This window comes from Alosa sapidissima, chromosome 5, assembly GCF_018492685.1.
Source record: "Alosa sapidissima isolate fAloSap1 chromosome 5, fAloSap1.pri, whole genome shotgun sequence".
In the NCBI taxonomy this organism is placed as follows: Eukaryota; Metazoa; Chordata; class Actinopteri; order Clupeiformes; family Clupeidae; genus Alosa; species Alosa sapidissima.
This window is the reverse complement of record NC_055961.1, coordinates 18,061,202-18,085,145: the sequence shown is the minus strand read 5'-3', so window position 1 is coordinate 18,085,145 and position 23,944 is coordinate 18,061,202. Positions and strand designations below refer to the sequence as shown.

Below are 23,944 nucleotides of genomic sequence, written 5' to 3'. Positions count from 1 at the left end.
CCAAATGCCTGCTCTACGATGACTCCACCCCGACTGATGTCGGTGTTGTAGTGAAGGTCTGCATCTGTGAGAGCCCCACTGTCATGCCGGGGGCTGATGATGAAGGGGAAAGCCTGACCAATGTAAGCACTATCCCCCAGGAGACGGTATTCCCCCATCTTCTGCCATTCTTGGAAAAATTGAGTTTTCAGAGTCTACTTTTCAGAGTAGCTCCTTTTAGCTACTCTGATATCCTTGGTCAGTGTGTTTTGTACAGATCCCTGACTCCATTGCTGTGGGCCTCCTCCTTGGCCAAGTCTTTGTTAGCACACACACTCCTTCACAAAAACTAATGTAGGATGTGACAGTGTCAGTAAGTTTGTCCAGGTCACCTGTGGCTTCTTCAAAAACACTCCAGTCTGTACAGGTAAAACAGTCTTGCAGCTCCTTTTTTGCTTCATTTGTTCATTTCTTCACTGTTCTGATTGCAGGCTTTCAGGTTTAAATTTTTGTTTGTAAGTGGGGATGAGATGAATCAACCAATGATCAGAGCCACCAAGAGCCTTGCGGGGAACAGAGTGGTATGCCCCTTTAAGAACTGTGTAGCAATGATCAGATGTGTTACTGTCTCTGGTGGGACAGTTAATGTGCTGTGTGAACTTCGGTAGTTTGTGGTAGTCCGTTAAAATCTCCCATAATAATGAGCAATGACTCTGGATATTTGTGTTTTGAAAAGTTCACCTGATCGGTGAGAGTTTGTCATGCATCACTCACGTCGGCTTGGGGTGGAATGTATATACCGACCAGAATGAATGAAGAGAACTCCGGCGATGAACGGAACGGCCTACAGTCCAGAAAAAGTGATTCCAAGTTTGGGCTGCAGTGTTTACTGAGAACTGTGACATCTGTACACCAATCTTTGTTTATGTAGAAGCAGATTCCACCTCCTTTCGTCTTCCGGGATAAGTCTTTATGCCGATCTGCACGATGTAAACCGAACCCGGGTAGATGTAGTCTATTGTCAGGAATGAGTTCACTGAGCCAGGTTTCGGTGAAGCAGAGGGCAGCAGAGCGAGCAAAGTCCCTGTTCTTCTTGTTCAGAAGAAGCAGCTCATCTATTTTGTTGGGTAGGGACTGAACGTTTGCCAAGTGCATTGCTGGAAGAGGCATCTCGCCCAAATCCTCGCTGGCGAAGTCTCACAAGCGCACCAGCACGTTTCCCCCGTCTGCGTTTCCTTATCCCACAAAGTTCCAGGAAACTTTCTGGATTGATGAACTTAGGTGAAATTGTTTCTGGCTTTTGTTGCTTGATAGAAAACAGTTCCTCTCTGCTGAAAATAATCCGGTTTGCATGGCTAGTTTCTAGAAAAATAAACAAAAACAACAAATAAGAAGATTGTACCGAGGCTGCCATTTTGGAGAGAAAATCAACCACTCGGCAGCACTGTGGAGAGGCCTTCAAGACATCAGCAGCTAAAAACCACCCCCCACTGCAGAGAAAAACACCTCCTGCATGCTCCTCCCAGGTACTGTGTCAGGTCAATGTGAATAATAAAACAAATATGTTGTTTTTTTACAGAAACACTAACATTTCAAGTAACTCCGTTATTGCAAGCCTTACATTTCAATAATATTTTGCTATTTTCGCCGATTTCAATTTCAACAAGTGCTCTCACATTTTTATCGAGCCAGGAGGGGCAGTAGCAGGCATGTCATTGTTATTGTTAGCTACATTAGCCTCTTTAGCAAACCAGTTTCGAAAACAAAACTTTACATTGTATTGCACGCACAGCAAGACCGTGCAATACATAAATTGTTGACCAGATTTAAGCAGCAATGTAATCAGGTTTGTAAGAGCATTTAAAATCGACATTAAAACGACCAACGTAGGACAAGTACAAAGAAAATGCGTCTCAACTGACCATCAATTACGGGCACAGCCATCTTTGTTTCTGGAGTCCTATGGTTCTGCTCGTTCTCCTCGGTGTACTTTCAGGAGCTCCGAGTGGGACGGTTTATATACGACCAAAAGGGGGCGTGTCTTGGTGAAATGTCGCGAGACAGCTGGGTGATTTCACACTTTCCAACTCGGGCAGTGCAAATGATTTGCGGCGTAGCCTACTTTTGTTGGAAAACAAAACTTTCTTTCTATTTGACTATTTACTATTTCAACTGTCTATTTTTGTAAGTTAAATGAACCTTTTGTTTTGCACTCTTTTATTTGCACTCTAAAAGCTTTTATACAACAGAAGACACACAATTTGCACTTCCTAGTTTTATTATCTTAATAACTTTTTGTCTTGTACACATTTTTATGGTGTGTTATATTGGTAAATTCTGTAAACTTTGTCTCCTTTCTGTTTGACTATTTAACCTATTTGACTAGGCCTATTTACTATATAAGCTAATTAACCTTTAAAGAAGACTGTCTTATTTCTTGCTAAATTCTGCTTCAAAAATAAACATATATATTTTAACTCATCCAAGCCTGAGTGTGTTTGAATATCACCCAAGTTTTATAAGTGGTATAGTGTTACTAGGCTGTCCTCCCCCACCTCTGAAAACACTGTATGGTAAGTGTGATGAAGCTGGAATATGAATGCAAATGTGAATAACTGTATTTGGCCCATTGAGTCTGGAATGTGACCTTTTCATATGCACACACGGACTTAAGTGCATATGCCTCTAAGCAATTACAAGTGCAAATGTTTGGAATGGCCCATTGAGTCTGGAATGTGACATTTTCATATGCACACACGGACTTAAGTGCATATGCCTCTAAGCAATTACAAGTGCAAATGTTTGGAATGGCCCATTTTGAGTCTGGAATGTGACATTTTCAGACACACATTCACTTAATGTATCTGGTTCTACAATGTGATTACTGTACTAGCCAATCCTTTCCATTTCTCCCATTAAATAAACTGGTTTAAAGAAACATTAATGTTAAGGTTACACACTTTTATTGCAAAACACAGGTGTCAGCAATATATGTCATATACGTAATATAAGTCAGAAAAAGGAAAGTATGTAGAAACATCTTTCATTTAACTTGGTAGAGTCTTTGATTTAGCCTAGTCTACTGTATGACTTGCCGGGGGCTGATGATGAAGGGGAAATCCTGACCAATGTAAGCACTATCCCCCAGGAGACGGTACTCCCCCATCTTCTGCCATTCTTGGAAAAATGAAGAGGACCGCAGCATTCTGGCATCATGCACTGTGCCAGGCATTCCAGTGAATACGCTGATGAAGCGGCCTTCAGCATCAACAATCCCCTGGAGGAGGACAGAGTAGTAGGACTTCCTGTTCATGTACTGTAGGCCCCTCCTCTGGCCGGTGGCTGCTTAATCCTGATGTGGCAGCCATCAATCGCTCCAATGACCCCCTCAAGGCCACATGTGAGTTGGAAGCTGGTGGCAGACATCCTCTTCTCATAGCCTGTAGGCCAAAAGACAAAAGCTTGGCCAAGGGTAATTTGAGGATGATCTGATGTCTGGACCGCAGCACAGCCACAGCCACATCCAGAATCCTATGTGAGGGAGAAGGAAAATGAGAGGAAAACTGTGTATTAATATAGATAACAACACTTCATTCATATAAGCAACCATCAGTTTTGTGTTTCTATTGCTTTACATCACAAGGCAACGGATCTATCCTTAACTGGAATTCCCCATAAACCAAAAAAAAAATAAGATGTGTGTCCATTGCATTCGCATGTAGATGCCTTAAACAGGTTACATTCACTAAACGTTACCTTAAGCTTCTAAAATGCATTTCTTTTAAAGTTCTTACAAGAAATGCGTTACATAGAAGAGTATAGAAGTGCAGAGCAACACTTAGGCATCACAACGGTAAACATCGAAATGTGGGCATACCGTTTGCATTTTCTATTTTCTTCCGTGTCCTCATCCCGTAGCTTATTTAGATGAGCTACAAACTTGCACTTGTGTTCTAGGCAAGTATCCAGCACTATGACAGCTGCTGCCCTGGTGGTGTCCATGTTCTTCCTGACTCGTTTGTGATGCCCACAAAGACAAACGGGTCAAAGACCCTTATATTAGTGACCTAGGTCTACATTGATTGGTCCAACTTATAAGTCACGCCCAAAGATTCTAGAGATTCACAAGCTCTGTTCTAGAATCTTTGGTCACGCCCACTGTCAACCCAAGTTGAATGGGCAATTTGAAATTGAATGGGCAACCAGTTCCCATGGCCACTTGGCCAGTGCGAATGCAAATGGAAAACCGGTTTTGGCGGAGAGTAGATAGAACTGTTTAGAAGTGGACTGTTCCTATAACTACGTTCTTGTAACTACTTGGTGGGAAAGTGGCTTATAAGACCCTTTTATGGAATTTTCATGCGTATTACTTGTCAGCAGGGATGGGTTACTGCACAGGCTACACAGAAAAGCCAGTCAGTCCTCATATTTGTAATCAAATGAAAAACGCTGTCAGTTTCACTAAACACATGACGGTAGGCCATACTTGCCAACATTTAGCTTTCAAAAAACGGTAGATTTTCATGACGTTAGTGTTCATAAACGTTGTTATAGAGTTATTAATAGATGTGTTTCAATAAACAGTCGCTTATTAGGCAGTTAGAGAAGTTTGATATAGATGGTCTTAAAAACACTACTACGGCATTAATTCATTTATCTGAGTCCTGATTATGCTCCAATCAGGAATGTAGTGGAGGCTAAATGCAAGTAAACACAGTTTACCCCTGAAACCCACCTCTGAAATTTCAGAAGCAGCCACAGTCACATGTAGACAGATTAGTGAGATACCAGAGGTCTGTTAGAAGAGAGTCCGCTGCCCAGACTCAGGAGATCATGGATGTAGGCCTACAAGAAGAATATCAGTTACAATCTCACCCTGACATATCTGTTGGAACTGATCTATATGACAGAAAAAGAGAATTAAAGAGGGAAAATGCTGAATTGATAGTTTAATTGTGGTGAATAATTACTTAATATTAACTTTAGGAACACTCAGGAATCAGGTTTATTCTGTTACAAGCAGAGAGGGTAAAAAAATGGTCTATGGTCTATGTAGGCCATGTCACAGAGGCCATGGCCTCTGCTGGATCAACCTCTCTCTCTCTCCTTCAGTTCTCCATCTTCTAGTTTTAGTTCTTCTACATTAGCATTTCATTGGGGGAGGGGAGGGTGCCTTTGTTTAATGCCAAGAGGGGTCACATGGCTAACTAAAAGTAGTTTTGAAACCCTAAAATAATTGCTATCAATAGACAGAGCGAAGACTCTTGAAACACAGCTGTAGGTGCTTCTCAGTGAAAAACCAGAAACATTAGGCCTATTCGATTTAAATATGACAAAATAATTATTTTTCATACTGGATTGCCATCGTCAAAGGTTTCACTTTGTTTCTCACTTTGTTCATGTAGTGGGGTTGGATCGCTCACACTGAACTTTCCGTGCCTGTCACGTCACTATCAGCCTAATTACTTGCCAATCCCCCTGATTAGCAGCCGCTGCCCAAACAAAGATCTGGAAGTACCAGTGAGGGCGACTGTGCTTTTAATTCTTGCTCCCCCCTCGTTGAGATGGCTCCCTGTCTAGCGTGCCTCGTAACTGCAGTTTTCCTCCTCCACCGCTCCTGTTGAGGGTATTTCTATTTCCTGCCAGCTCAGTGCGGATCTGTGACCTCACCACCACCGTATCTGGAGCGGGTGCATGTAGCCTGGTGGCCTGGAGGGCCGGACTTCGCAGGCGTTGCTGTTTTGTCTTACAGGGAGTTTGGGTCTGAGTTCAGTTTGGGTGCTACCCAAGGCGCACCGATACCCTGAGTTGCTGGTTCAACATTGTCATGAGGAGGCAATGCATGCTGGGGTGAGGGATACTCTAGTGCAGTTGAGGGAGAGGTATTGGATTCTAAGGGGAAGGCAGCTTGTTAAGCAGATTATCCCGCAGGGTTCTGTACTTGGGCCCCTCCTCTTTCTCATATACATCCTCCCTCTTGGCCTGATTATTCGCAGCCACAGTCTCAACTTCCACTGCTAGTCCTTGCTCTCCCCACTAAGACTACAATATATTCAAAACTCTGGATTGTATGTCAAGTCTAATGGTCAACTGAGAAAGACATACATTGCTTTATTTACCTGTGCTGTTACACGGGCAGTACATTTGGAGTTGGTCTCGGATCAGACTCCAGAAAACTTTCTACTAGCATTCTATTCAATGTGTGTCTTAGTTCTACATCTACTGGAGATCTTAATATCTTAAATACGATCGCATTCCATTTAGAACATCTTATTTTGATCTTACAAACGGCGGCATCAAGACACATTTGAGTTCTAGATCTGAGAACTATAACATCTCTGCAGGGAATTTAGCCAGGTTGTTTCCACTTCCCTATCCCACAACCCCCACACTTTTAAAAAGCTTGATACGCCTCTGGACCTGGGTACCGCGATGCAGTCAGTTGAGGTAGCAAGAGGGGTGTGTCGACGGACAACCAACAGGCCGTCTTTAGACAGGGTGGTGACGTGCAAGTAGTGTTTCACATCGCAAACATTGGTCAGTTTTTTGGAAGACCCTGTGCCCTGATGGAGATGAGCACAGGTCCGTCTGAAATCAGAGCACTCAACGTTACTGAATACAAGGATACAAGGAAGTTTATTGTCACATGCATATAGTTACTGGGGGGGGCACCAACAAGGAGCACCCAAGAGCAACAGGGGCAAGGAAAAACTCCCTTACTAAGGAAGAAACCTAAAGGAATAGCCAGCCATGCCGACCTGTTAGTAAAAGGCAGCTTCTGGGAACCATACATGATGTCATTGGCAGTAACTGGACACACAACAGTGTCAACAGCAGTCTGGCACAGGGCTGTCACATTCTGGTGCATTGTGGCTTGCCAAATCAGATGGCAGGATAGCTACATGCCGAATCAGCATGTGGGTGGTTGACATGACATGGCCTTTTTTTGGTCCAATGTGTCAAAGATAGGTAAATTATAAAAATATATATATATATCAAAAACTATGGTGATATTGTTCAGAAGATGCTGTTTTATATGAACATACAGAGCATTCATGGGATTATTCTTCCATTTTTTCACAATTTTCAGCCAAACCAGAAAAAGCTCATATGAGAAGACTTCTGAGAAGAATTATGTTAGGTCCAAAGTGCTTCAACATATTTTGCTGAGGGGGGTGGTTGCCCAGGGCATCACACAAGCTAGGACCGCCACTGCATGATTCAAGGATAAGGCCTTCTGAGCATAGTTGAAGGCACGGCTCATCAGACCACTGAATGACATCCTTGGAGTCGCGCCCTGCAACCACATCATCCAGAGGGGCGAGTATGTACTGCTACTACACTGCACATATCTGTACATGTTGTTCATACATTATTCATACTGCATATCCATATCTATTCTGCTCTTACAAGGTTACTGCTAATACGGTGCACATATTTATATTTCATTTATATTACTGCAAACTATTCCACCTTCTTAATTGTATACAGCCGTGGCCTACTGGTCAGGGCTTCGGGCTTGTAACCGAAGGTGTGCCGGTTCGATCCCCGACCCGTAGGAAAAATGTGGGTGGGGGAAGTGGTTGAGCACTGCTCTCCCATCTCTGAGTGCTGCTGTAGCAAGGCAGCTCACTGCTCCGGGTTAGTGTGTGCTTCACCTCACTGTGTGTTCTCTAATTCATGGATGGGATAAATGCAGAGACCAAATTCCTTGTATATGCAAGTACTCGGCCTAAAAACCTGTTTTACATTACATTATTGTCTACAATGCACATAAGTTATACTGTTTATGTACCACCTGTCTATACTGTGTATATCACATTGCACTTTTCAGACTTTTTTTTACTTCTGGTTAGACACATTTCGTTGTCTGATGGTGGCAGTTTTTAAGCACATGGGTTTAGATAATATAAATGTGCTTCCCTTCAAGGTTGGATTTTCCCTCATTGTTTACATTCTGAGATTACGATAAATCACCAAAAGATCATTGTTAATACCTTCTGTTAGTCAACTTTACCAGGGGTGCCAATAATTGTGGGAAACTTATAGTTACAAAACTGCATTAAGTAAACTATGTGAAGATGGGAATCAACTGAAAAATTAACATACTGGTAATATTTTCCAAAAACAAATAGGCCTATCATTTTTTCTGTTTAAACAATATTATGTCTTTGCACTATTCTAAATTAAATATAGAGTTTACATGATTTGCTAATCGACAGTCGACAGAAACTGATGACCAGTAGACTTGGAGGATAAGTCTACTAGGGTAGTGGAGAGCCATGCAAACGAATTTGGAAATGGCGATGGAGAAGCACGCGCCGGATCCGGTGCGAGAGACGGAACCGTGGCCAGGAGGGCTGAGGGGTGATCCGGGATGGATAGGAAGTGAGGTGAACACAGGGAGTGAATGTGAGAATGATCTAGAGGAGTTGGAAGGTGTTGAAGAGCCAAACATTTCTAATGGTACGAATTCAAATGATGGAGAATGGCAGGAGGTGAGACAAGGGAGCAAGAAAAGTAAAACCATTGAAAACAGAGGAGACGAGAGTAAAAAAGGTGACATTAAAGTTATAGTTCGATTTCAAACCCTGTGTGCATTGAATCCTTTAAAAGGTTAGCGAAGCTGTGTACAGGCTAGTAGGTGAGGTATGTACAGTTAAAACTAAGAGATGGAAACTTGCTAATTTGCAAAGATAGAGATCAACAGCAAGGTTTAATGATGTGTAAAACATTGCTGGGGAAGGCTGTGAAGCCGCAAATATGGGAAGAGAGAGGGAGAGTCATGGGTGTTATATCTGGAGTATCGACTGATGTGACCGAAGAGGAAATTAGAGTAAACATAAGAGGAGTCCGGGTTAATAAGGTTAAACGATTGCCATACACCAGAGGAGGAGTTAAAGAACCGAGTATGTCTGTCATGTTGGCCCTGGATGAGGACAAACTACCTGAGCGGGTTAGAATTGGGTATGTTAGCTATGCAGTGAGACCATACATTCCCCCACCGACAAGATGTTTTAAATGTCAACGTTTTGGGCATATTGCTGTAGCGTGTAGGGCTAAGGCCTGATGTGCTAAGTGTGGGGGGGGACCATGAATATGGTAAATGTACTGAAGGGACCAAAATTCAATGTTGTAATTGTGGGGGAGGGCACAGTGCAGCGTATAAGTGATGTGAAGCACATAAAAAAGCGGTTCAAGTTCAAAATGTGAGAATGAAAGAGAAGATCACATATGCTGAAGCAATCAAAAAAGTTGATGTTAAAACTAGGAACGTTGTAGCCCCAAGGGCAGGCATAGTAGGCATATCTGTAAACCAAACATCGGCCCAAAACGTTGTTCATAAATGTTGTAGAATAAGTGATAACACAATGATTGTGGAAAAGAAGACATTTGTTGCATTTATGGTAGAAGTCATTAACTGCGCAGCACAAACAGACAGCAGAACAGCGAGAATTAAGATAATCTTAAAAGCAGCAGAGAAATACCTAGGTGAAGAGGGATTAACACCTGAGTCTATCAATGAAGTACTTAGAACAGAGGTAGCAGAAAGTCAGTCATCATGTGGTGGTGGTGGGTACTGATGGGAATGTCAATTTTGCAATGGAACGCCAGGAGTTTAATTGCTAATGGACAAGAGTTAAAATATTTTATTGAAGAACAATCCATCAAACCAAACATTATCTGTGTTCAGGAAACTTGGTTAAAACCTACTCTTGATTTTATAATCCATGGGTACACGGCTGTGCGCAAAGACAGAAGTCAAGTAACAGGGGGTGGAGTGGCATTCATCCAACAGGGTATTAATTTTAGGGCTATAAATACTGATATATAGACTGAAGTGGTCATCATTGAAGTGTGGGTTAATAGAACTAAAATTAAAGTAGTTAATCTTTACAACCCCTGTCAAAAGCTAACAAAGGTTATGCTAGAAGGTATATGGGAAAGGGGAAATGGTAAAGTAATAATATGTGGAGACTTCAATGCGCACAGCTCACTTTGGGGCAGTACGAGAACAGACGAAAATGGGAGTATCATTGAGGAGTATATGGATGAGCACCATCTAGTATGTTTGAATGATGGGAGGGGTACAAGATTTGATGTAGGTAGAGGAACGGAGTCAGCTATTGATCTGACTATAGTGTCAGAACAAATAGCAGGGAGAAGCCAATGGGAGGTTTTTAGTGATAATAGTTTGGGAAGTGATCATTATCCTATTTGGATAAAGATGAGAGACCAAAGTGTACATTTAGAAGGTAATTGGTTCCCTAGATGGAAATTGAAAGAGGCCAACTGGGGACTTTATAGTATGGTAGCGAGTGGGAAGTTATTGGGAATCATGTCACATCCAAGTGATGATGTTGAAGAGTTCAATTCTACAATCACTGGCATATTGTATGAATCAGCAGAGGAGACTATAGGTAAGTCTACTGGGATGAGGAAAAATAAAATGGTTCCATGGTGGTCAGAGAGGTGCAAAGAAGCTGTCAAGGCAAGGAATAAGGCATTTAAAGTCATTAAATCAAATCACACTTTCAATAATTTAATTGAATATAAAAAGGCACAGGCCCAAGCCAAGAGAGTGATTCGTGAGGCCAAAAGGAAATACTGGAGAGATTTTTGCAGCAATATTGGGTCAGAAACCAAGGTTAGTGAGGTATGGGGAATGATAAAGAAAATGGGAGGCATTAGAAGGGACTTCTCATTACCAGTCAAGTCAAGTCAAGTCAAGTCGGCTTTTATTGTCAATTTCTTTACATGCACTGGTCATACAAAGAATTGAAATTTCGTTTCTTACTTTCCCATGCAGACATAGACATACTTTAAATACAGACATAGACATACTATAGACATAGCCATAGACAATAAACATTAAATTAAAGTGCAAGACTGAAATATAGAACATGTATGTATCAAAATAGAAATAGTAATAAGGGGGAATGATATGGAGGCGGTAACTAATGCAGAAAAGGCGGAGGTACTGGCTAGGGCCTTTGCTAAGGTACACAGCTCACAGAATCAGAATCAGAAACAGGTGAAGAGGTAGTGTGGAGAGCAAAGGCAATTGAGGAAAATAGAGACATATTGGGGAGGAAAGGCACAAGTGACTGTGCAATTGATACAAATGTCTCATTATTTGAACTGAAAAGAGCTTTAACCCTTAAGGGAATGTTGAGAAATGAACGTTCTAAAGAATATCTGGGTTCATTGAATTCAACATAGAATTTTAGAACCTTCAATTGTTGCGGAACTTAGAACGTTCAAAAACCTACACCTTTAAGGGTTAATAGGTGCTAAGAATACTTCACCAGGGAAAGATGATGTGTGCTACAAAATGATTGAGCAGCTATCTGATGAGGCTAAGAGTGTTGTTTTAAAATTGTATAATAAGGTATGGGAACAAGGGAAGTTGCCTAGAATGTGGAAACATTCTGTAGTAGTCCCGATAGGTAAGCCAGGCAAGGATAAAACAGAGGTTAAGAGTTATAGACCAATAGCTCTTACATCCAATTTATGTAAAGTTATGGAGAAAATGATTACTACAAGACTAAGATACGTAATTGAAAAGAGAGGACTGCTTTCCCCTTACCAGAGTGGATTTCGTAATGGGCGCACTACAATGGACCCCATTATTTGTTTAGAAAATGAAATCAGGAAAGCTCAAGTAAGTAAAGAATCTGTGTTGACTGTACTGTTTGACATTGAAAAAGCATATGACATGTTGTGGAAGGAAGGGGTTTTAATCAAGTTAAATAAGATGGGCATAGGTGGCAGGATGTTTAATTGGGTTCAGGATTTTCTGAATAACAGAACAATAGAGGTAAGAGTAGGGATGGAATTCTCAAACATTTATCCAATAGAAAATGGTACTCCACAAGGAAGTGTATGTAGTCCATTGCTTTTTAATATAATGATTAATGACATTTTTAATGGAATAGACCAGAGGATGGGTAGAGCATTATATGCTGATGATGGGGCAATATGGGTGAGAGGTAGGAATACTGACAACTTGAAGGTTAAAATGTAATCAGATATTGTTAAGGTCGAGAAGTGGTCACATGAGTGGGGCTTTCATTTATCTATTGAAAAAACACAGTTTATATGTTTTTCCAAAAAAAGAGCGAACCCTACTCTAGATCTAAAACTATATGGGCAACTACTTAAGCTAGTTGATAATATAAGATATTTGGGGGTATGGTTTGACGTTAAGCTAAATTTTAAAATACATATTCAGAAAGTGATTGATAAGTGTAAAAAAGGAATAAATATACTAAAGTGTTTAGCGGGATTTAGCTGGGGAGCGTCAGGCCTGTCCCTGAAAAGGATTTATACTGCACTGGTTCACTCTGTTTTTGATTACGGAAGCATAGTATATAGCTCAACAACTAAAACTTCAATGCAGGAACTAGATAGGATACAGGCCAAGGCACTTCGAATATGTTGTGGTGCATTTAGGACAACACCAATCCCATCTCTACAAGTGGAAGTAGGGGAAATGCCTTTAGACCTCAGGCGGTTAAAGTTATCAATGTCTTACTGGACAAATCAAAAGGGTCATGAAGTAACACATCCCACAAAGCAGGTGCTGTTAGAGTGTTGGGAGTATGGGCGCCCATCATGCAGTTTTGGGTGGCATGGGAACAGACAGGCAAAGGAAATGGGAATTGACAGCATTGCATGTAGTAAAGCAGTTAGCATACCGACAATTCCACCCTGGGTGTTTTGTTCTCCCAGGATAGATTTGGAGGCTAAGAATATAATTAAATCAGGGGTATACCAAAATGTTCAGCAATATATGGATATAATGTATGATGACACAGTTCAAATTTTTACAGATGCATCAAAAGATCAGGCAGGGAAAACAGGGGCTGCAGTCCACATTCCGAGATACAATGTTAATATTAAAAAAAGGACACCAGACCAACTGCCCATTTTTACTGCAGAAATACTAGCAATAATTCTGGCTCTACAGTGGGTGGAAGAAGCAAAACCTAATAAAGTGGTAATTTGCTCAGACTCAATGTCATCACTAACATCCATTGAGAGTGGCAAGTCTACATGTAGACAGGACTTAATAGATGAGATTCATCGCATTTTTAAAATATCCCAACAGAGAATAAGAGTAGAATTGGTATGGGTTCCTGCACACAGGGGAGTGGAGGGAAACGAAAAGGCAGACTCGCAATTAAATCAGAACTGGTTGAATTGGAAGTCACTTTAAGCAAGTCAGAAATTAAGAGTATTATAAAGGACAAAATCAACAGAATGTGTCAGGAGAGATGGGATAAGGAGGGAAAAGGCAGACATTTATACAACATACACAAAGATGTAACATCTAGTAAGATCAGTGGACTGAAAAGGCAGGAGGAGACATGGCTTACCAGAATGAGGATGGGACACACAAGTTTAAACCGTGGATTACATATTATAGGCAAACATCAAACGGGGGTATGTGCACACTGTGGCGCAATAGAAAGTGTTAAACACATACTCATAGACTGCACATATTATAACAGAGAAAGAGAAAACATGAAGGGAGTGGTTAAAAAAGATCTAACCATGGAAAACCTACTAAGTATATCTAGCACGCAGTCCACAGCTAAGGCTGTTATAGCTTTCATAAAAGAGACCCAACTAGCAAATAGAATTTAGTTTTTTTTTTTCATTTAAATTAAAAACTGGATATAAATAGCATCCCGTTGGATCACACCTCAGCCCGGAAGATGGCGGTAGTGCACGAAGTATGCAAACTGCCACTAAACATTATAGAAGAAGAAGAAGAAGAAGAAGAAGAGCCATGCAAACCACTAGGGGCAGTATACTTCCGGCTTGAGACTCCGGTGCCGAATATTCATTTAGAAGATATCTATGTTACCACTGCGAGAGTAGACATAAACAAAAGACGGGCTCTGAAATATCAATGTTTTTGCTGCCGAAATTGCGGCCAAGTCGGATACGATCATTGTATTTAATAAATCTGACATTAACTTATTGGATCCGTTAATTCCATGGCCATGCATAGCGACTTATCGTTGCGAGTAAGTGTTTTCTCCGAGCAAGGAGGAAGAAAATACATGGAGGATGTTACCGAGGTGGTGTTGGAGTACGAGCCGAGCGAGGACGAGCTTGGCTCGGTCGGACATGGGGACTCAAAGGCGGACTACCATCCTGAAGATCAGCTTGCTGAGCAGCCCTCCTCTCATGCATCAGATTCTCTCTCCGAAACAGCAACTTCACCAGTCAATGTTGTGTGGACTCAGAAAATAACCACAGAGGAACAGGTAGATAATGCCAGTGTAGACATTAACGTTAACTGTGCAGAGGAAACGTCTATACGGTTATCGCAACCAAAGGCAGAATCTGCATCGGAGTCGCGGAGGTCTGTGGCATTTTTTGCCGTTTTCGACGGTCATGGAGGTCGGGAGGCAGCACATTTCGCTCGGGATCACCTATGGGACTTTATAAAAAAGCAACGGGGATTTTGGTCCAAAGACTACAGGGATGTATGTGTTGCTATTCGAAAGGGTTTCATAGCCTGCCATCATGCAATGTGGAAAAAGCTCCGTAAGTACCACTATTAGCAGCAATATCATAGTAAAAAGCTATACATATGTTCTTTAAATCTTTAGAAAATAAGCCTATTTAAGGAGTATTCACCTGATGGATGTTGTTAGCATCAAGCTAATGTTAATTGAAAGCTAATGCCGCTGCTTACCGTTTTGTAACTGTAAACCAATTGTATTAAGTTAGCTAACCTAGCTAGTAGCCTAGTTACTTTGGGCGATTCGTTGTTGAGATGATAAAGTGGAATGATTACTGTATCGCTAGGTAGTCTTACATGATGATGAACGTTATTGTGCTGTAATCTTTGTCGAAAATCTCACCCCTTTAATGTTCTGGAGGTTGTGAGTTGGAGGGAAAACAAGCGGTTTTAGCAGAGACTGAGCATGCTCAAAGTGCTGCGCATTTCATAAGCTAGAGATAATACTAGCTCTGTGATGCTAGTGACGTTAGCTTAATATAGCAATGTAGCTAGCTATAGCTCATTTTATCATCGTATACGTAAGTGGAGTGTTTTACGGGTTAATCTATGTCACTATGTTATGGTAAATAATGCCCAGATTTGACGCTCACCAGTCCAGTTCACACCTCTGACTACCCCTTTTTTGGTTGCGACATGTTCTCGTTGGTTTTCAAACTTCCCGGGCAGCTCAAACGAAACTGATTGACTAGTGAACAAGTTATCTGTGTGTGTAGCAGCTACTACACTGCCGTTCAAAAGTTTGGGGTCACTTTCATTCCACTCCATTATAGACATAATACCAGCTGAGATCAGTTGCATTGTTTTTTTTTTTTAAATCAGGGCAGCAGTTTTCAGATTACATTATGTGCTTACATAACTGCAAAAGGGTTCTCCAATGTTTTCTCAACCTTTTAAAATTATGTCAGATTAGTAAACAGAATGTGCCTTTGGAACATTGGATGAATGGTTGCTGATAATGGGCATCTGTATACAAATGTAGATATTGCATTAAAGATCAGCCATTTCTTTCTACAACAGTCATATATAACATTAATGATGAAAACAAGGACATTTCTAAATGACTCCAAACTTTTGAACGGTAGTCAGTGTTTCCCATACATTGACTTATTTGTGGCGGCCAACCACAATATCAACATTGATCACCACACAATGATTTTCCAGGTTGTACTAAATTGTGCTTAAATCTGGTTAGCATCATACACGCTGTGCTAATTTGTTAAAAACTGTTGCATTCAAGTTAATTCTGCAAACCTACCACCACAAATATAATTTAATTCTGTGGGAACCACTGGTAGTGTATGTTTAATGGATTATTCTTACAGAGATATAGAATACCAGCACGTTGTTCACACATGTTCATGAACTATGCATATGTAAGTGAAACATTTTGTTTAAAAAGTGAATTTGTGTGTGTGTGTGTGTGAGAATGAGGATACAGTTCACACTGATTGGATGAAAATGCTTCTAGAACTTAGGCACTCATCTCTGTTTCCATGTGTTTCATTTTATTTCCTCTACCCACTCCTCACATACTCACTCACCTATGCAGCTGAATGGCCAAAGACCATTACTGGTCTTCCAAGCACCTCAGGCACAACGGCCAGTGTTGTAGTGATCCGTGGAGACCGCATGTATGTGGCGCATGTGGGAGATTCATCTGTTGTGCTCGGGGTCAGGGAAGATCCCACAGACAAGGTCATCAAAGCTGTGGAGGTCACACAAGACCACAAGCCAGAGCTCCCCAAAGAGAGGCAACGAATCGAAGGCCTTGGTGGCAGGTGAGAGTGAAAGGATATACCCACACATCAGAGTAACAAGTAGTAGGGTCCAATGTTTTATTGTGTTGTGGACTGTGGTTGGTTGAGACTTTTACAAGATTTAACAAGTTGGGAATGTTATCAGATGCAATTAGCTGTAATTACTAGTTGTTTTCATGCAGCTCAACTTTGAATCGACTGAATGGTGACATGAGCTATAGCCTAAAGCAATGAGGCGACCTGTTCCAATGTTGTATGCTTACAGAAATACCTCACCCATGTCCTTTGCCTTTGCATGTGATTTTCTGTCTACACTGTTGGGTTACTTAGAATAGCCTAGTAGTATGTCTGTAGGATGCTAACATCTGCATTGGATTTCCTTCTGTAGTGTGGTGAAGAAGTCGGGGGTGAACCGTGTGGTGTGGAAGAGGCCCAGGCTGACTCACAATGGACCCGTGAGAAGGAGCACTGTCATAGACCAGATCCCGTTCCTTGCTGTTGCTCGAGCACTTGGTGAGTTAAAGTGTCAGTCTGGAAAACTGTTCTGTGCAGCAACCTGGGATGCTCTTAAGGCCAAGGCCCACTGTGTCAGGTGACGCCTCAGTTTAGAACTCGATTTCTTTTGACGGAGCAAAACCTGCTGCGCATCAACGGCAAAAATAGACGCGGATGTTGTTACCAGTGGGCGTTGGCCTTTATGAGTCAGCAGAAAAGTTTTGACATAAGACCTGTCTTGGCATGTTTTGACATTTATTCACAACTACATTATTACTTTGTGGATTTTGTAGTCACATTTAGGGGCCGTTTATACGAGAACGATTGCGAAGGAAGACGACAAAATATTTTATCATAAGTGCCTTTCGTTTACACGGCGACCCCGTGAAGACGCAAAAATCTGAAGACTCCTTCCAGAGTGTAGAGTTTTGAAGACGACCCAGGTTGCGTCTCCGTCTAAACGGCTAAACCAAAGATCCTGGATTACCTCTCTGGCTAAACTGTCAAATTAGAATGTCTGCGCGTGACGTACCGGGGTTCTATCACACCACCACCCAGCGGTCTGGAATGCATATCCAATCGAATATCACATACTCTTGCATCTTCATATAAACAAAGATTTCCCCCTGAGAATGCTCGTCTAAACGCGAATAAAAAAATGAAGACGAGACGCCACTTATGCGTCTTCTCTTTTCATCGTCACCGTATAAACGTAGCCTTAGCCTGGCTAACGTCAGACCTCATCTCATTGAGATGGGGTCTGGGAACTAGACATTCATTTTCTCGTATTTGAAACGTGGTTTACGAATGCCCAGAGCCGTTTATTGGGCGCTACGAATGTCTATCAAATGCGTCTGTACGTATAACGGCTTCGGTGTGTCGTCATCGTCTTGCTGCCCTCCCTCTGTTCTGTGTTTGGTTCCTTCGTTGAGGTGAAAACGAAGTCCATAGAATCCAGGCTGCCTAGCAGCATGAATAAAATTGCGCGCGTAAGACAGCATAAGGCTAAGGAAGTCACATTCATAAATGTCCTCATTTTTGAAAGAAGTTTTATCTGAAATGTATACTTAACAATGTGTATGCTGTTGTCACTATGGATGTCAGTTCTTTGTGTGTTCTTTTTTGAATGACACATAACTGATCTGCTTGGGACCAACATGTGCGCAGGTGATCTGTGGAGTTACGACTTCTACAGCGGAGAGTTTGTGGTGAGTCCAGAGCCAGACACCAGTGTGGTGACGCTGGACCTCAGGCGGCACCGCTACATCATCGTGGGCAGCGACGGCCTGTGGAACATGGTGCCCCCTCAGGAAGCAGTCACAGTGCTGCAGAGCCACGACGAGGCGGCGGTGAGTACCAGTGGCAGCAGCGCATGACGTGGGCTCCTCCAAGGGCGATATTCAGGATGGTAGATTAGCTGCTACGTTAGGATTGAAGAACTCCAGCTGAAGCTTAGCTAGTGCTCAATGGGCCTTGATGGGTTTTTGCTCATTCATTCACTAATGCATGATCTACATTGACTTTCTGATTTTGCTTCAAATGCTCTGTAATTACACTTTAGTTACTGATATAGCAGCAACTGGCATAACTACAGGGGGAGTTTTTAAGTGTATTAAGAATGCTTGCAGCCTTCTCACACTTCCAGAAGTCTGTATTTAGGGCATGTGGTACGTGCAATTTTTCCACCACAAGTGTTGACTCCAACTCCCTCTGACCCCCTCCACCTCACAGGCTCCTTTTGGCATGTCCTGTGCCCGGAGGTTAGGCTGCCACGCTCTCCTGCGGTGGCGCCAGCGCATGCTCCGCGCCGACAACACCAGTGTCATCGTCATCGCCCTGCCCGAGCCGGGCAAGCCGCAGCTGCCCATGCATCGCGACGAGGTCATCCTCAACCTGGCCGAGGGTCCCCAGCACGACCCACCGGCCGACTCTCGCGCCGACACGCCACTGATCAAGGTTTGTAACCCCACGCCACAACGCTCAGGTTGGGTTTCCCTATGGCCGGAGTCTGCTGTACAGTGAACTTTGCTTTGCTTTGTGGTTTCTCACACACAGGAGAAATGTTGAGGTGATTAGAAAAAAAATGGCTGCTTTTGTCTGACTGATCAACTCAGAGTAGGTATGGGTCGCTGTTCCTAACCCTGCTGAAAGAGAATTTAAGCGCTGATTTGTGTGTTTGGGATCAGAGGCATGGCCAGACTTAAGCTGCTGTGCTCCAGTAGGCTTGCGGATGATGCGGCTAAACCCCTGCCTGGTTTGCACTCATGATTGTTTTACAATGTTTAACATTGTGCTGTGTGCAGTGTTTATGGGTTACTAAGTTCAGTTGAGGCATGGCCACATTGGAGGCACATAAGGTGGTGCATAACTGTAAATCTAGCTATTAATAATGTTAATAACTAGGGTTGTGAATGGTTGGATGGTTATTTAAATTAACCTAGGATTAAAATATTTGCATAAACTGGTGACTGACCATATAATAACTGATTGTCTGACAATTAAGTCATATGAACATGTATACTTGTTCTCTTGCTAGACCAATCACAGTCTCTCTCCCTCCCTCCTTCCCTCCCTCACTCCCTCCTTCCCTCCCTCACTCCTTTGCCAGACATAGTGGGTGACTCATTCCCTCTGTCTTTAGTCTTTGGTTGAAGCTGCACATCTTGTTTGTTTACTCTTCCTGGAGATATCCCTGGTTGGCTTGGAAGATAGTGGGCCAAGTGTGTGTGTGTGTGTTTGTGCTTAATCCTTTCATGTGAAATGTGTTTTGGCTTTTGTGAAAAAGGCACTTTGATCTTGCCCTAGTTTACCTCTGGCACTGTGGCTATTTTGAAGATGACAACTAGTGTTAAGTGCAGTAGACATAACACTTCTTATTTAGAAATGATGTCCTATTCTTCTGTACGCAAGATATGTAGATATGATGTGATTGGACTCTGTTGTGATTTGTTGGTTTTGTCTACAGTAAATCTCATTGTTAATGCTTCAGACATGTAAATAATGTCACCTATAAACATGTTTCAGTTAGTTGTATAGACTTTCTTGTTAGCCCATGGCACCTGCTGGCTAAGGATTTATGGCCCTTTAAGCCATAATGCCATTTATGGAAAGTGTAACATTTGCCAAGCCCTGTTTGCCACCCTGTCTACCTCAGTAAAGTGGTGGAGCACTCATTGGAAATGGAAGTACGAAGGACTCCCCGCCATTGCAGTGTTATGTATATTTATCTATTCAAGTAGTTTTATCTTGCATCAGACACAAAGATCTCAGTTATATGAGTATGTTGTAAAGGCTGAGACCCTGTGTGGGGGTGATGTGTGAATTGCAAAGCTTTAACGTTTCAGATAGCAGTCTTAAACCCAATTCTAACCACATCAAAAATGTCCATATACGTTTGTAAAGAATGGATTAGGTGTGAAATGAGCCAGTGGGTCAATTGCCCCACCACCTGTATCTTGGAAAACAATTTTGTCATGTGAGCCTATATTCAGAAATTAGTTGCAAGTGTTTTTTTTTTTTTTTTCAATAAAGTATTATGACATTAGTTTCACATCAAGTATAATACGCTTAATTTTAAAATGATATCAGATATGTTAATGAACTGTCAGTGTATAACAGTGACTGTGAAAACTGTGTCCAACCAAGGATGGTGTTGTCAGCTGGTTAGCTGAACAGCTGACCATCAGATTACTAACATCACGCTACCTCTGTTTAACAGTGTAATTAGCTAAAACCTTCATTCCGTCTCCTCTCGCTCTTTCCTTAGCAGACACCTGATCCGGTCATCGTGTTCCCATCAGGCGACTCGCCGCCCCCCTTAGAGCGAGCGAATGGCCTAACAGGGGTTAGCCTCTGTGACCTGTCAGACTCCCTGGCCGGATCAGACCCTGAGGACTCTGGCCTCTCGAGCACGGCCCTGACCGGCTGGTTAGACGAAGGGGAACAGGAACGGACCCCGGGGCCCCCTGTTGCTGCTGCTCCGTCCCTTTCAGGCCCTGTGGTCAAGCGGGCCCGCAGGGGCATCCAGCGCTCCCTACACCACCCTTACCACCGCCGCAACGGCGAGCGGACACCTCTGAAGCGTGGTGGCGGCGGTGGCAGGGCCCAGAAACGAGCACCCAACGTCTCACCCATCCTGCAGCAGCAGCATCGGAAAGCAGCTCTGTGTGTGTGCTGAGCGCCAGCAAGTGGATCTTCCCTTCTCTCTTTTCTCTCTCTTGCGCTCTCTCTCTCTCTCTCTCTCTTTCTGTCTGTTTTGCTCACACACACAGACATGTACATATACGCAATTCAGAGACTTGCCTCTCTATATCCATTCTTGAGAAAATGTTATGATCACAGGTAAGGTTGAACAAGCAATGTTGTTGTAAACATTTTATGGACATTACATTGTGGTTACCTTTTAAAATGTTGCTACTTTCAGAATACTTTTACATGACCTCTGTGCTCTTGTTCATAATTGGCTGTCCCTTGCTGGTGATTCATTTGAACTGATAACTATGACAGCCAAACATTTTAAATATACTTTAAAAAGCACAGCCCCCAGCTAAATTAACGTGAATTATCATGAGTGCCTGTGTCATGATGCCTATGTTTTTTTTAAATGTATTTGTTAACTTGTGTTTTTATATTTTGCTTGCAATTTTTTGCTGATATTCTCGGTGGATTTTTGTTGAATGAGTATGAAAATGCATTCACATAGCACATGCTTTTAACATCTAATTGGAAATAAACAAAACCCTCATTTTTATGCCCAGTTTTACTTCATATGTAGTTTTTAAAAACCCATTTATGGATACAGACACACAACAAATTCTAACTGCAGTGATGTAAATATGAGGAAATGTTATGTAGGTATTTAATGGTGATTGATAAACAGACAAACACAACTTCAGCTCTCAATGGAAGTACTGTAAGAGTATTCTAAAAATAGCCTGTATACGTGAGTCATTTTGTGTGCTCCTGCTCAGGGCATAAATGACCATATGTAGGACCATGTAACAAGTATTCATGCACTAAAACCTAAGAGTAATGCTCCTCATTTTGATAACTCATGGGAAATAATCCATTCTGTCCAGCAGTGTTCATGTGTCACAGTATCATATAAGGCAGACTACAACATTTTGGAGGTTATTGTGAGATGTTTTTTGTTTTTTGAGTGTGTGTGTGTGTGGAAGGAAGAATTAAGAATGTATGATTTCATGTCAGCATATAAGCTTTTTCTTTCTTTCTTTCTTTCTTTCTTTATATATTGACATAACTCCTGGTAATGAAAAACACTACCCGCAAAAATTTGTTCAAGCCAGTTGTAAATCTAAAAGTTCTAAAGGATTTATGAATATTTTGAATAGAATTACCAATTATAAACTGAGTTGTACGATATATTTTTATATGTGATATATAAAAGTCAAAAGAGACATCATTTACCTGATCTCCATGGTGGAAATGTTCTCACATTAAACTTCTCGCAGCTTATGGCATAGTAAATAACATCCAAAGTTTCGTCATATTTGTATGTCTGCACCTCTTGATGTTTCAATAGGCATGTCTCCTGATCTTTAATACGGTAGTCATCATCGACAAAAACATCAGAAATAAACTTGACTGATGTCAGGTTTTTGCTCAGTACCAGAGGGACATGCTTGTCCATTCTGAGGTTGTTGAAAGATTCTGTGGAAAAAAATATTTGCTCTTCCAATAGATCCCCTGTAAGTGTTCTTTGGCTGTTTTGTAGAATATAGTTGGACCACTGCCTTTGGTCAAGGAATGGTCTGTGCAGCTAACCCAATAATCAAGTTTATCAGATATACTCTCCATTAAGTATTACATTAATTTTGTAGGCTGGTCCTTTTGATGCGTTTTGGGTGCTATGATTTCAAGCATATTCATTTCTTGAAATGTTCATGAAAATAATTTAACTGTGTGTTATGTCGTCAAAAATGCAATGTAAAAAGAAAGTTGGACTTAGTTTGACCTTGCAATTGGGTACATTTTCACACCAGGGTGTGTCTGCGTGTGTGTATGAGAGAGCCTTTCAGGCTTCATGCATCTATATTGTGTGGTGCCGGTCAAATTGCACTGTTTTTTTTTTTTTTCTTCTCATGGGCAATATTAACATCACTTGTGCTGTAAATACAGCTTTTTTCTAAATATGTATTATTGACTGTTGGACATGATGTTTGGAGCTGTAACAGATTCTGGACGACTAGATCTTTTTTTTTTTTTTTAATTTTTAACTTTGATTTTATATTTCCGTGATAATTGGTTGAAAGGGATTTTATTTAAATACAGCAGTGATCCTTTCCGGGGAAACCACCTTCCTTGTATGGCTAATGATGCATCTCCCGGCTGTCAGTACAGTAAGCAGATTTACTTTATAGCTATATCAGGATTCTGCATGTCGAACATTATTTGTTAAGGGTATATTTTTTATTATTATTTTTGTTTTTATCTGGACATGTATTTTGATGTCAAAGTGGTGGCCTGAACAATAGGCACAATTGTGATCTGATGTCAGTCTGGCTACATGTTTACTGTGGTCATTTACATGTGTGCACAGTCTTGATGTTGAACAGCTTCACTTTGAATGTGACTGGACATCAGTGTATAGAATAAACATGTTTTCAGTAAGATCTGCTTGTCTGGATTGTGTAACTGCAATATGTACTGTAACGACAAAAAAATATGTTGCGCTTGCTGAAACTAAACTGAAGACATTTGCTACCTTGATTTTCTCCCCCAGAAATAAGTAGTCCTTGAAATTCATTTAGGGTTATTTAGACGTATTACTAGATTTAAAAAAAAAAAAAAGAATAATGATAAAACAACTTAACAACTCTAGCAAAACTCAAAGTATTGAGATTTAATGATGAGTTCACTTTCAAATCATAGCTTGAGCTCTATGAATGGACTACTGGTAAACATTTGGTTTGGATTGCAATAGAGGCCAATGTTGAACAAAGTATCATACAGGGGTGGAGGAGGTAAAGATGAAAGAGGAGGAGGTCGGGGAGGAGAAGAGGATATGTGGACAGGCAGAATGGGAGTCAGAATCCCGATACTGTTAACTTGTTGAGGAGTGAATTCTTTTGCTGGCTCCTAGAATTCTACGCAAACGTTCTATAGTTTTAGCACAACAGGTTTTGATGAAATCAGAGTGACCGTGATT

General features: G+C 41.5%; 1 protein-coding gene and 1 long non-coding RNA gene across 3 annotated transcripts; one reads left to right on the top strand and one right to left on the bottom strand.

Annotated features, from left to right (window-relative positions):
* Nucleotides 1-2,978: 2,978 nt before the first annotated feature.
* On the bottom strand, nucleotides 2,979-15,206 carry LOC121709621. The gene is made up of 3 exons (XR_006031995.1): nucleotides 15,115-15,206; nucleotides 4,715-4,824; nucleotides 2,979-3,510 (listed from the first exon to the last, which is right to left on the bottom strand). It is a non-coding gene; the product is annotated as an uncharacterized LOC121709621 (long non-coding RNA).
* Nucleotides 13,817-23,406, top strand: ppm1db (protein phosphatase, Mg2+/Mn2+ dependent, 1Db). Of its 2 annotated transcripts, none has more exons than XM_042093150.1 (6): nucleotides 13,817-14,544; nucleotides 16,074-16,302; nucleotides 16,670-16,794; nucleotides 17,944-18,125; nucleotides 18,508-18,732; nucleotides 20,546-23,406. In XM_042093150.1, exons 1-6 carry the CDS (start codon nucleotides 13,989-13,991, stop codon nucleotides 20,951-20,953), a joined length of 1,725 nt encoding a protein of 574 aa, XP_041949084.1. In that variant the 5' UTR covers nucleotides 13,817-13,988; the 3' UTR covers nucleotides 20,954-23,406. The 2 variants fall into 2 exon arrangements, with proteins under 2 accessions (XP_041949084.1, XP_041949083.1); XM_042093149.1 differs by having other exon boundaries at nucleotides 13,818-14,544; nucleotides 20,543-23,406.
* The last annotated feature ends 538 nt before the right edge of the window (nucleotides 23,407-23,944 follow it).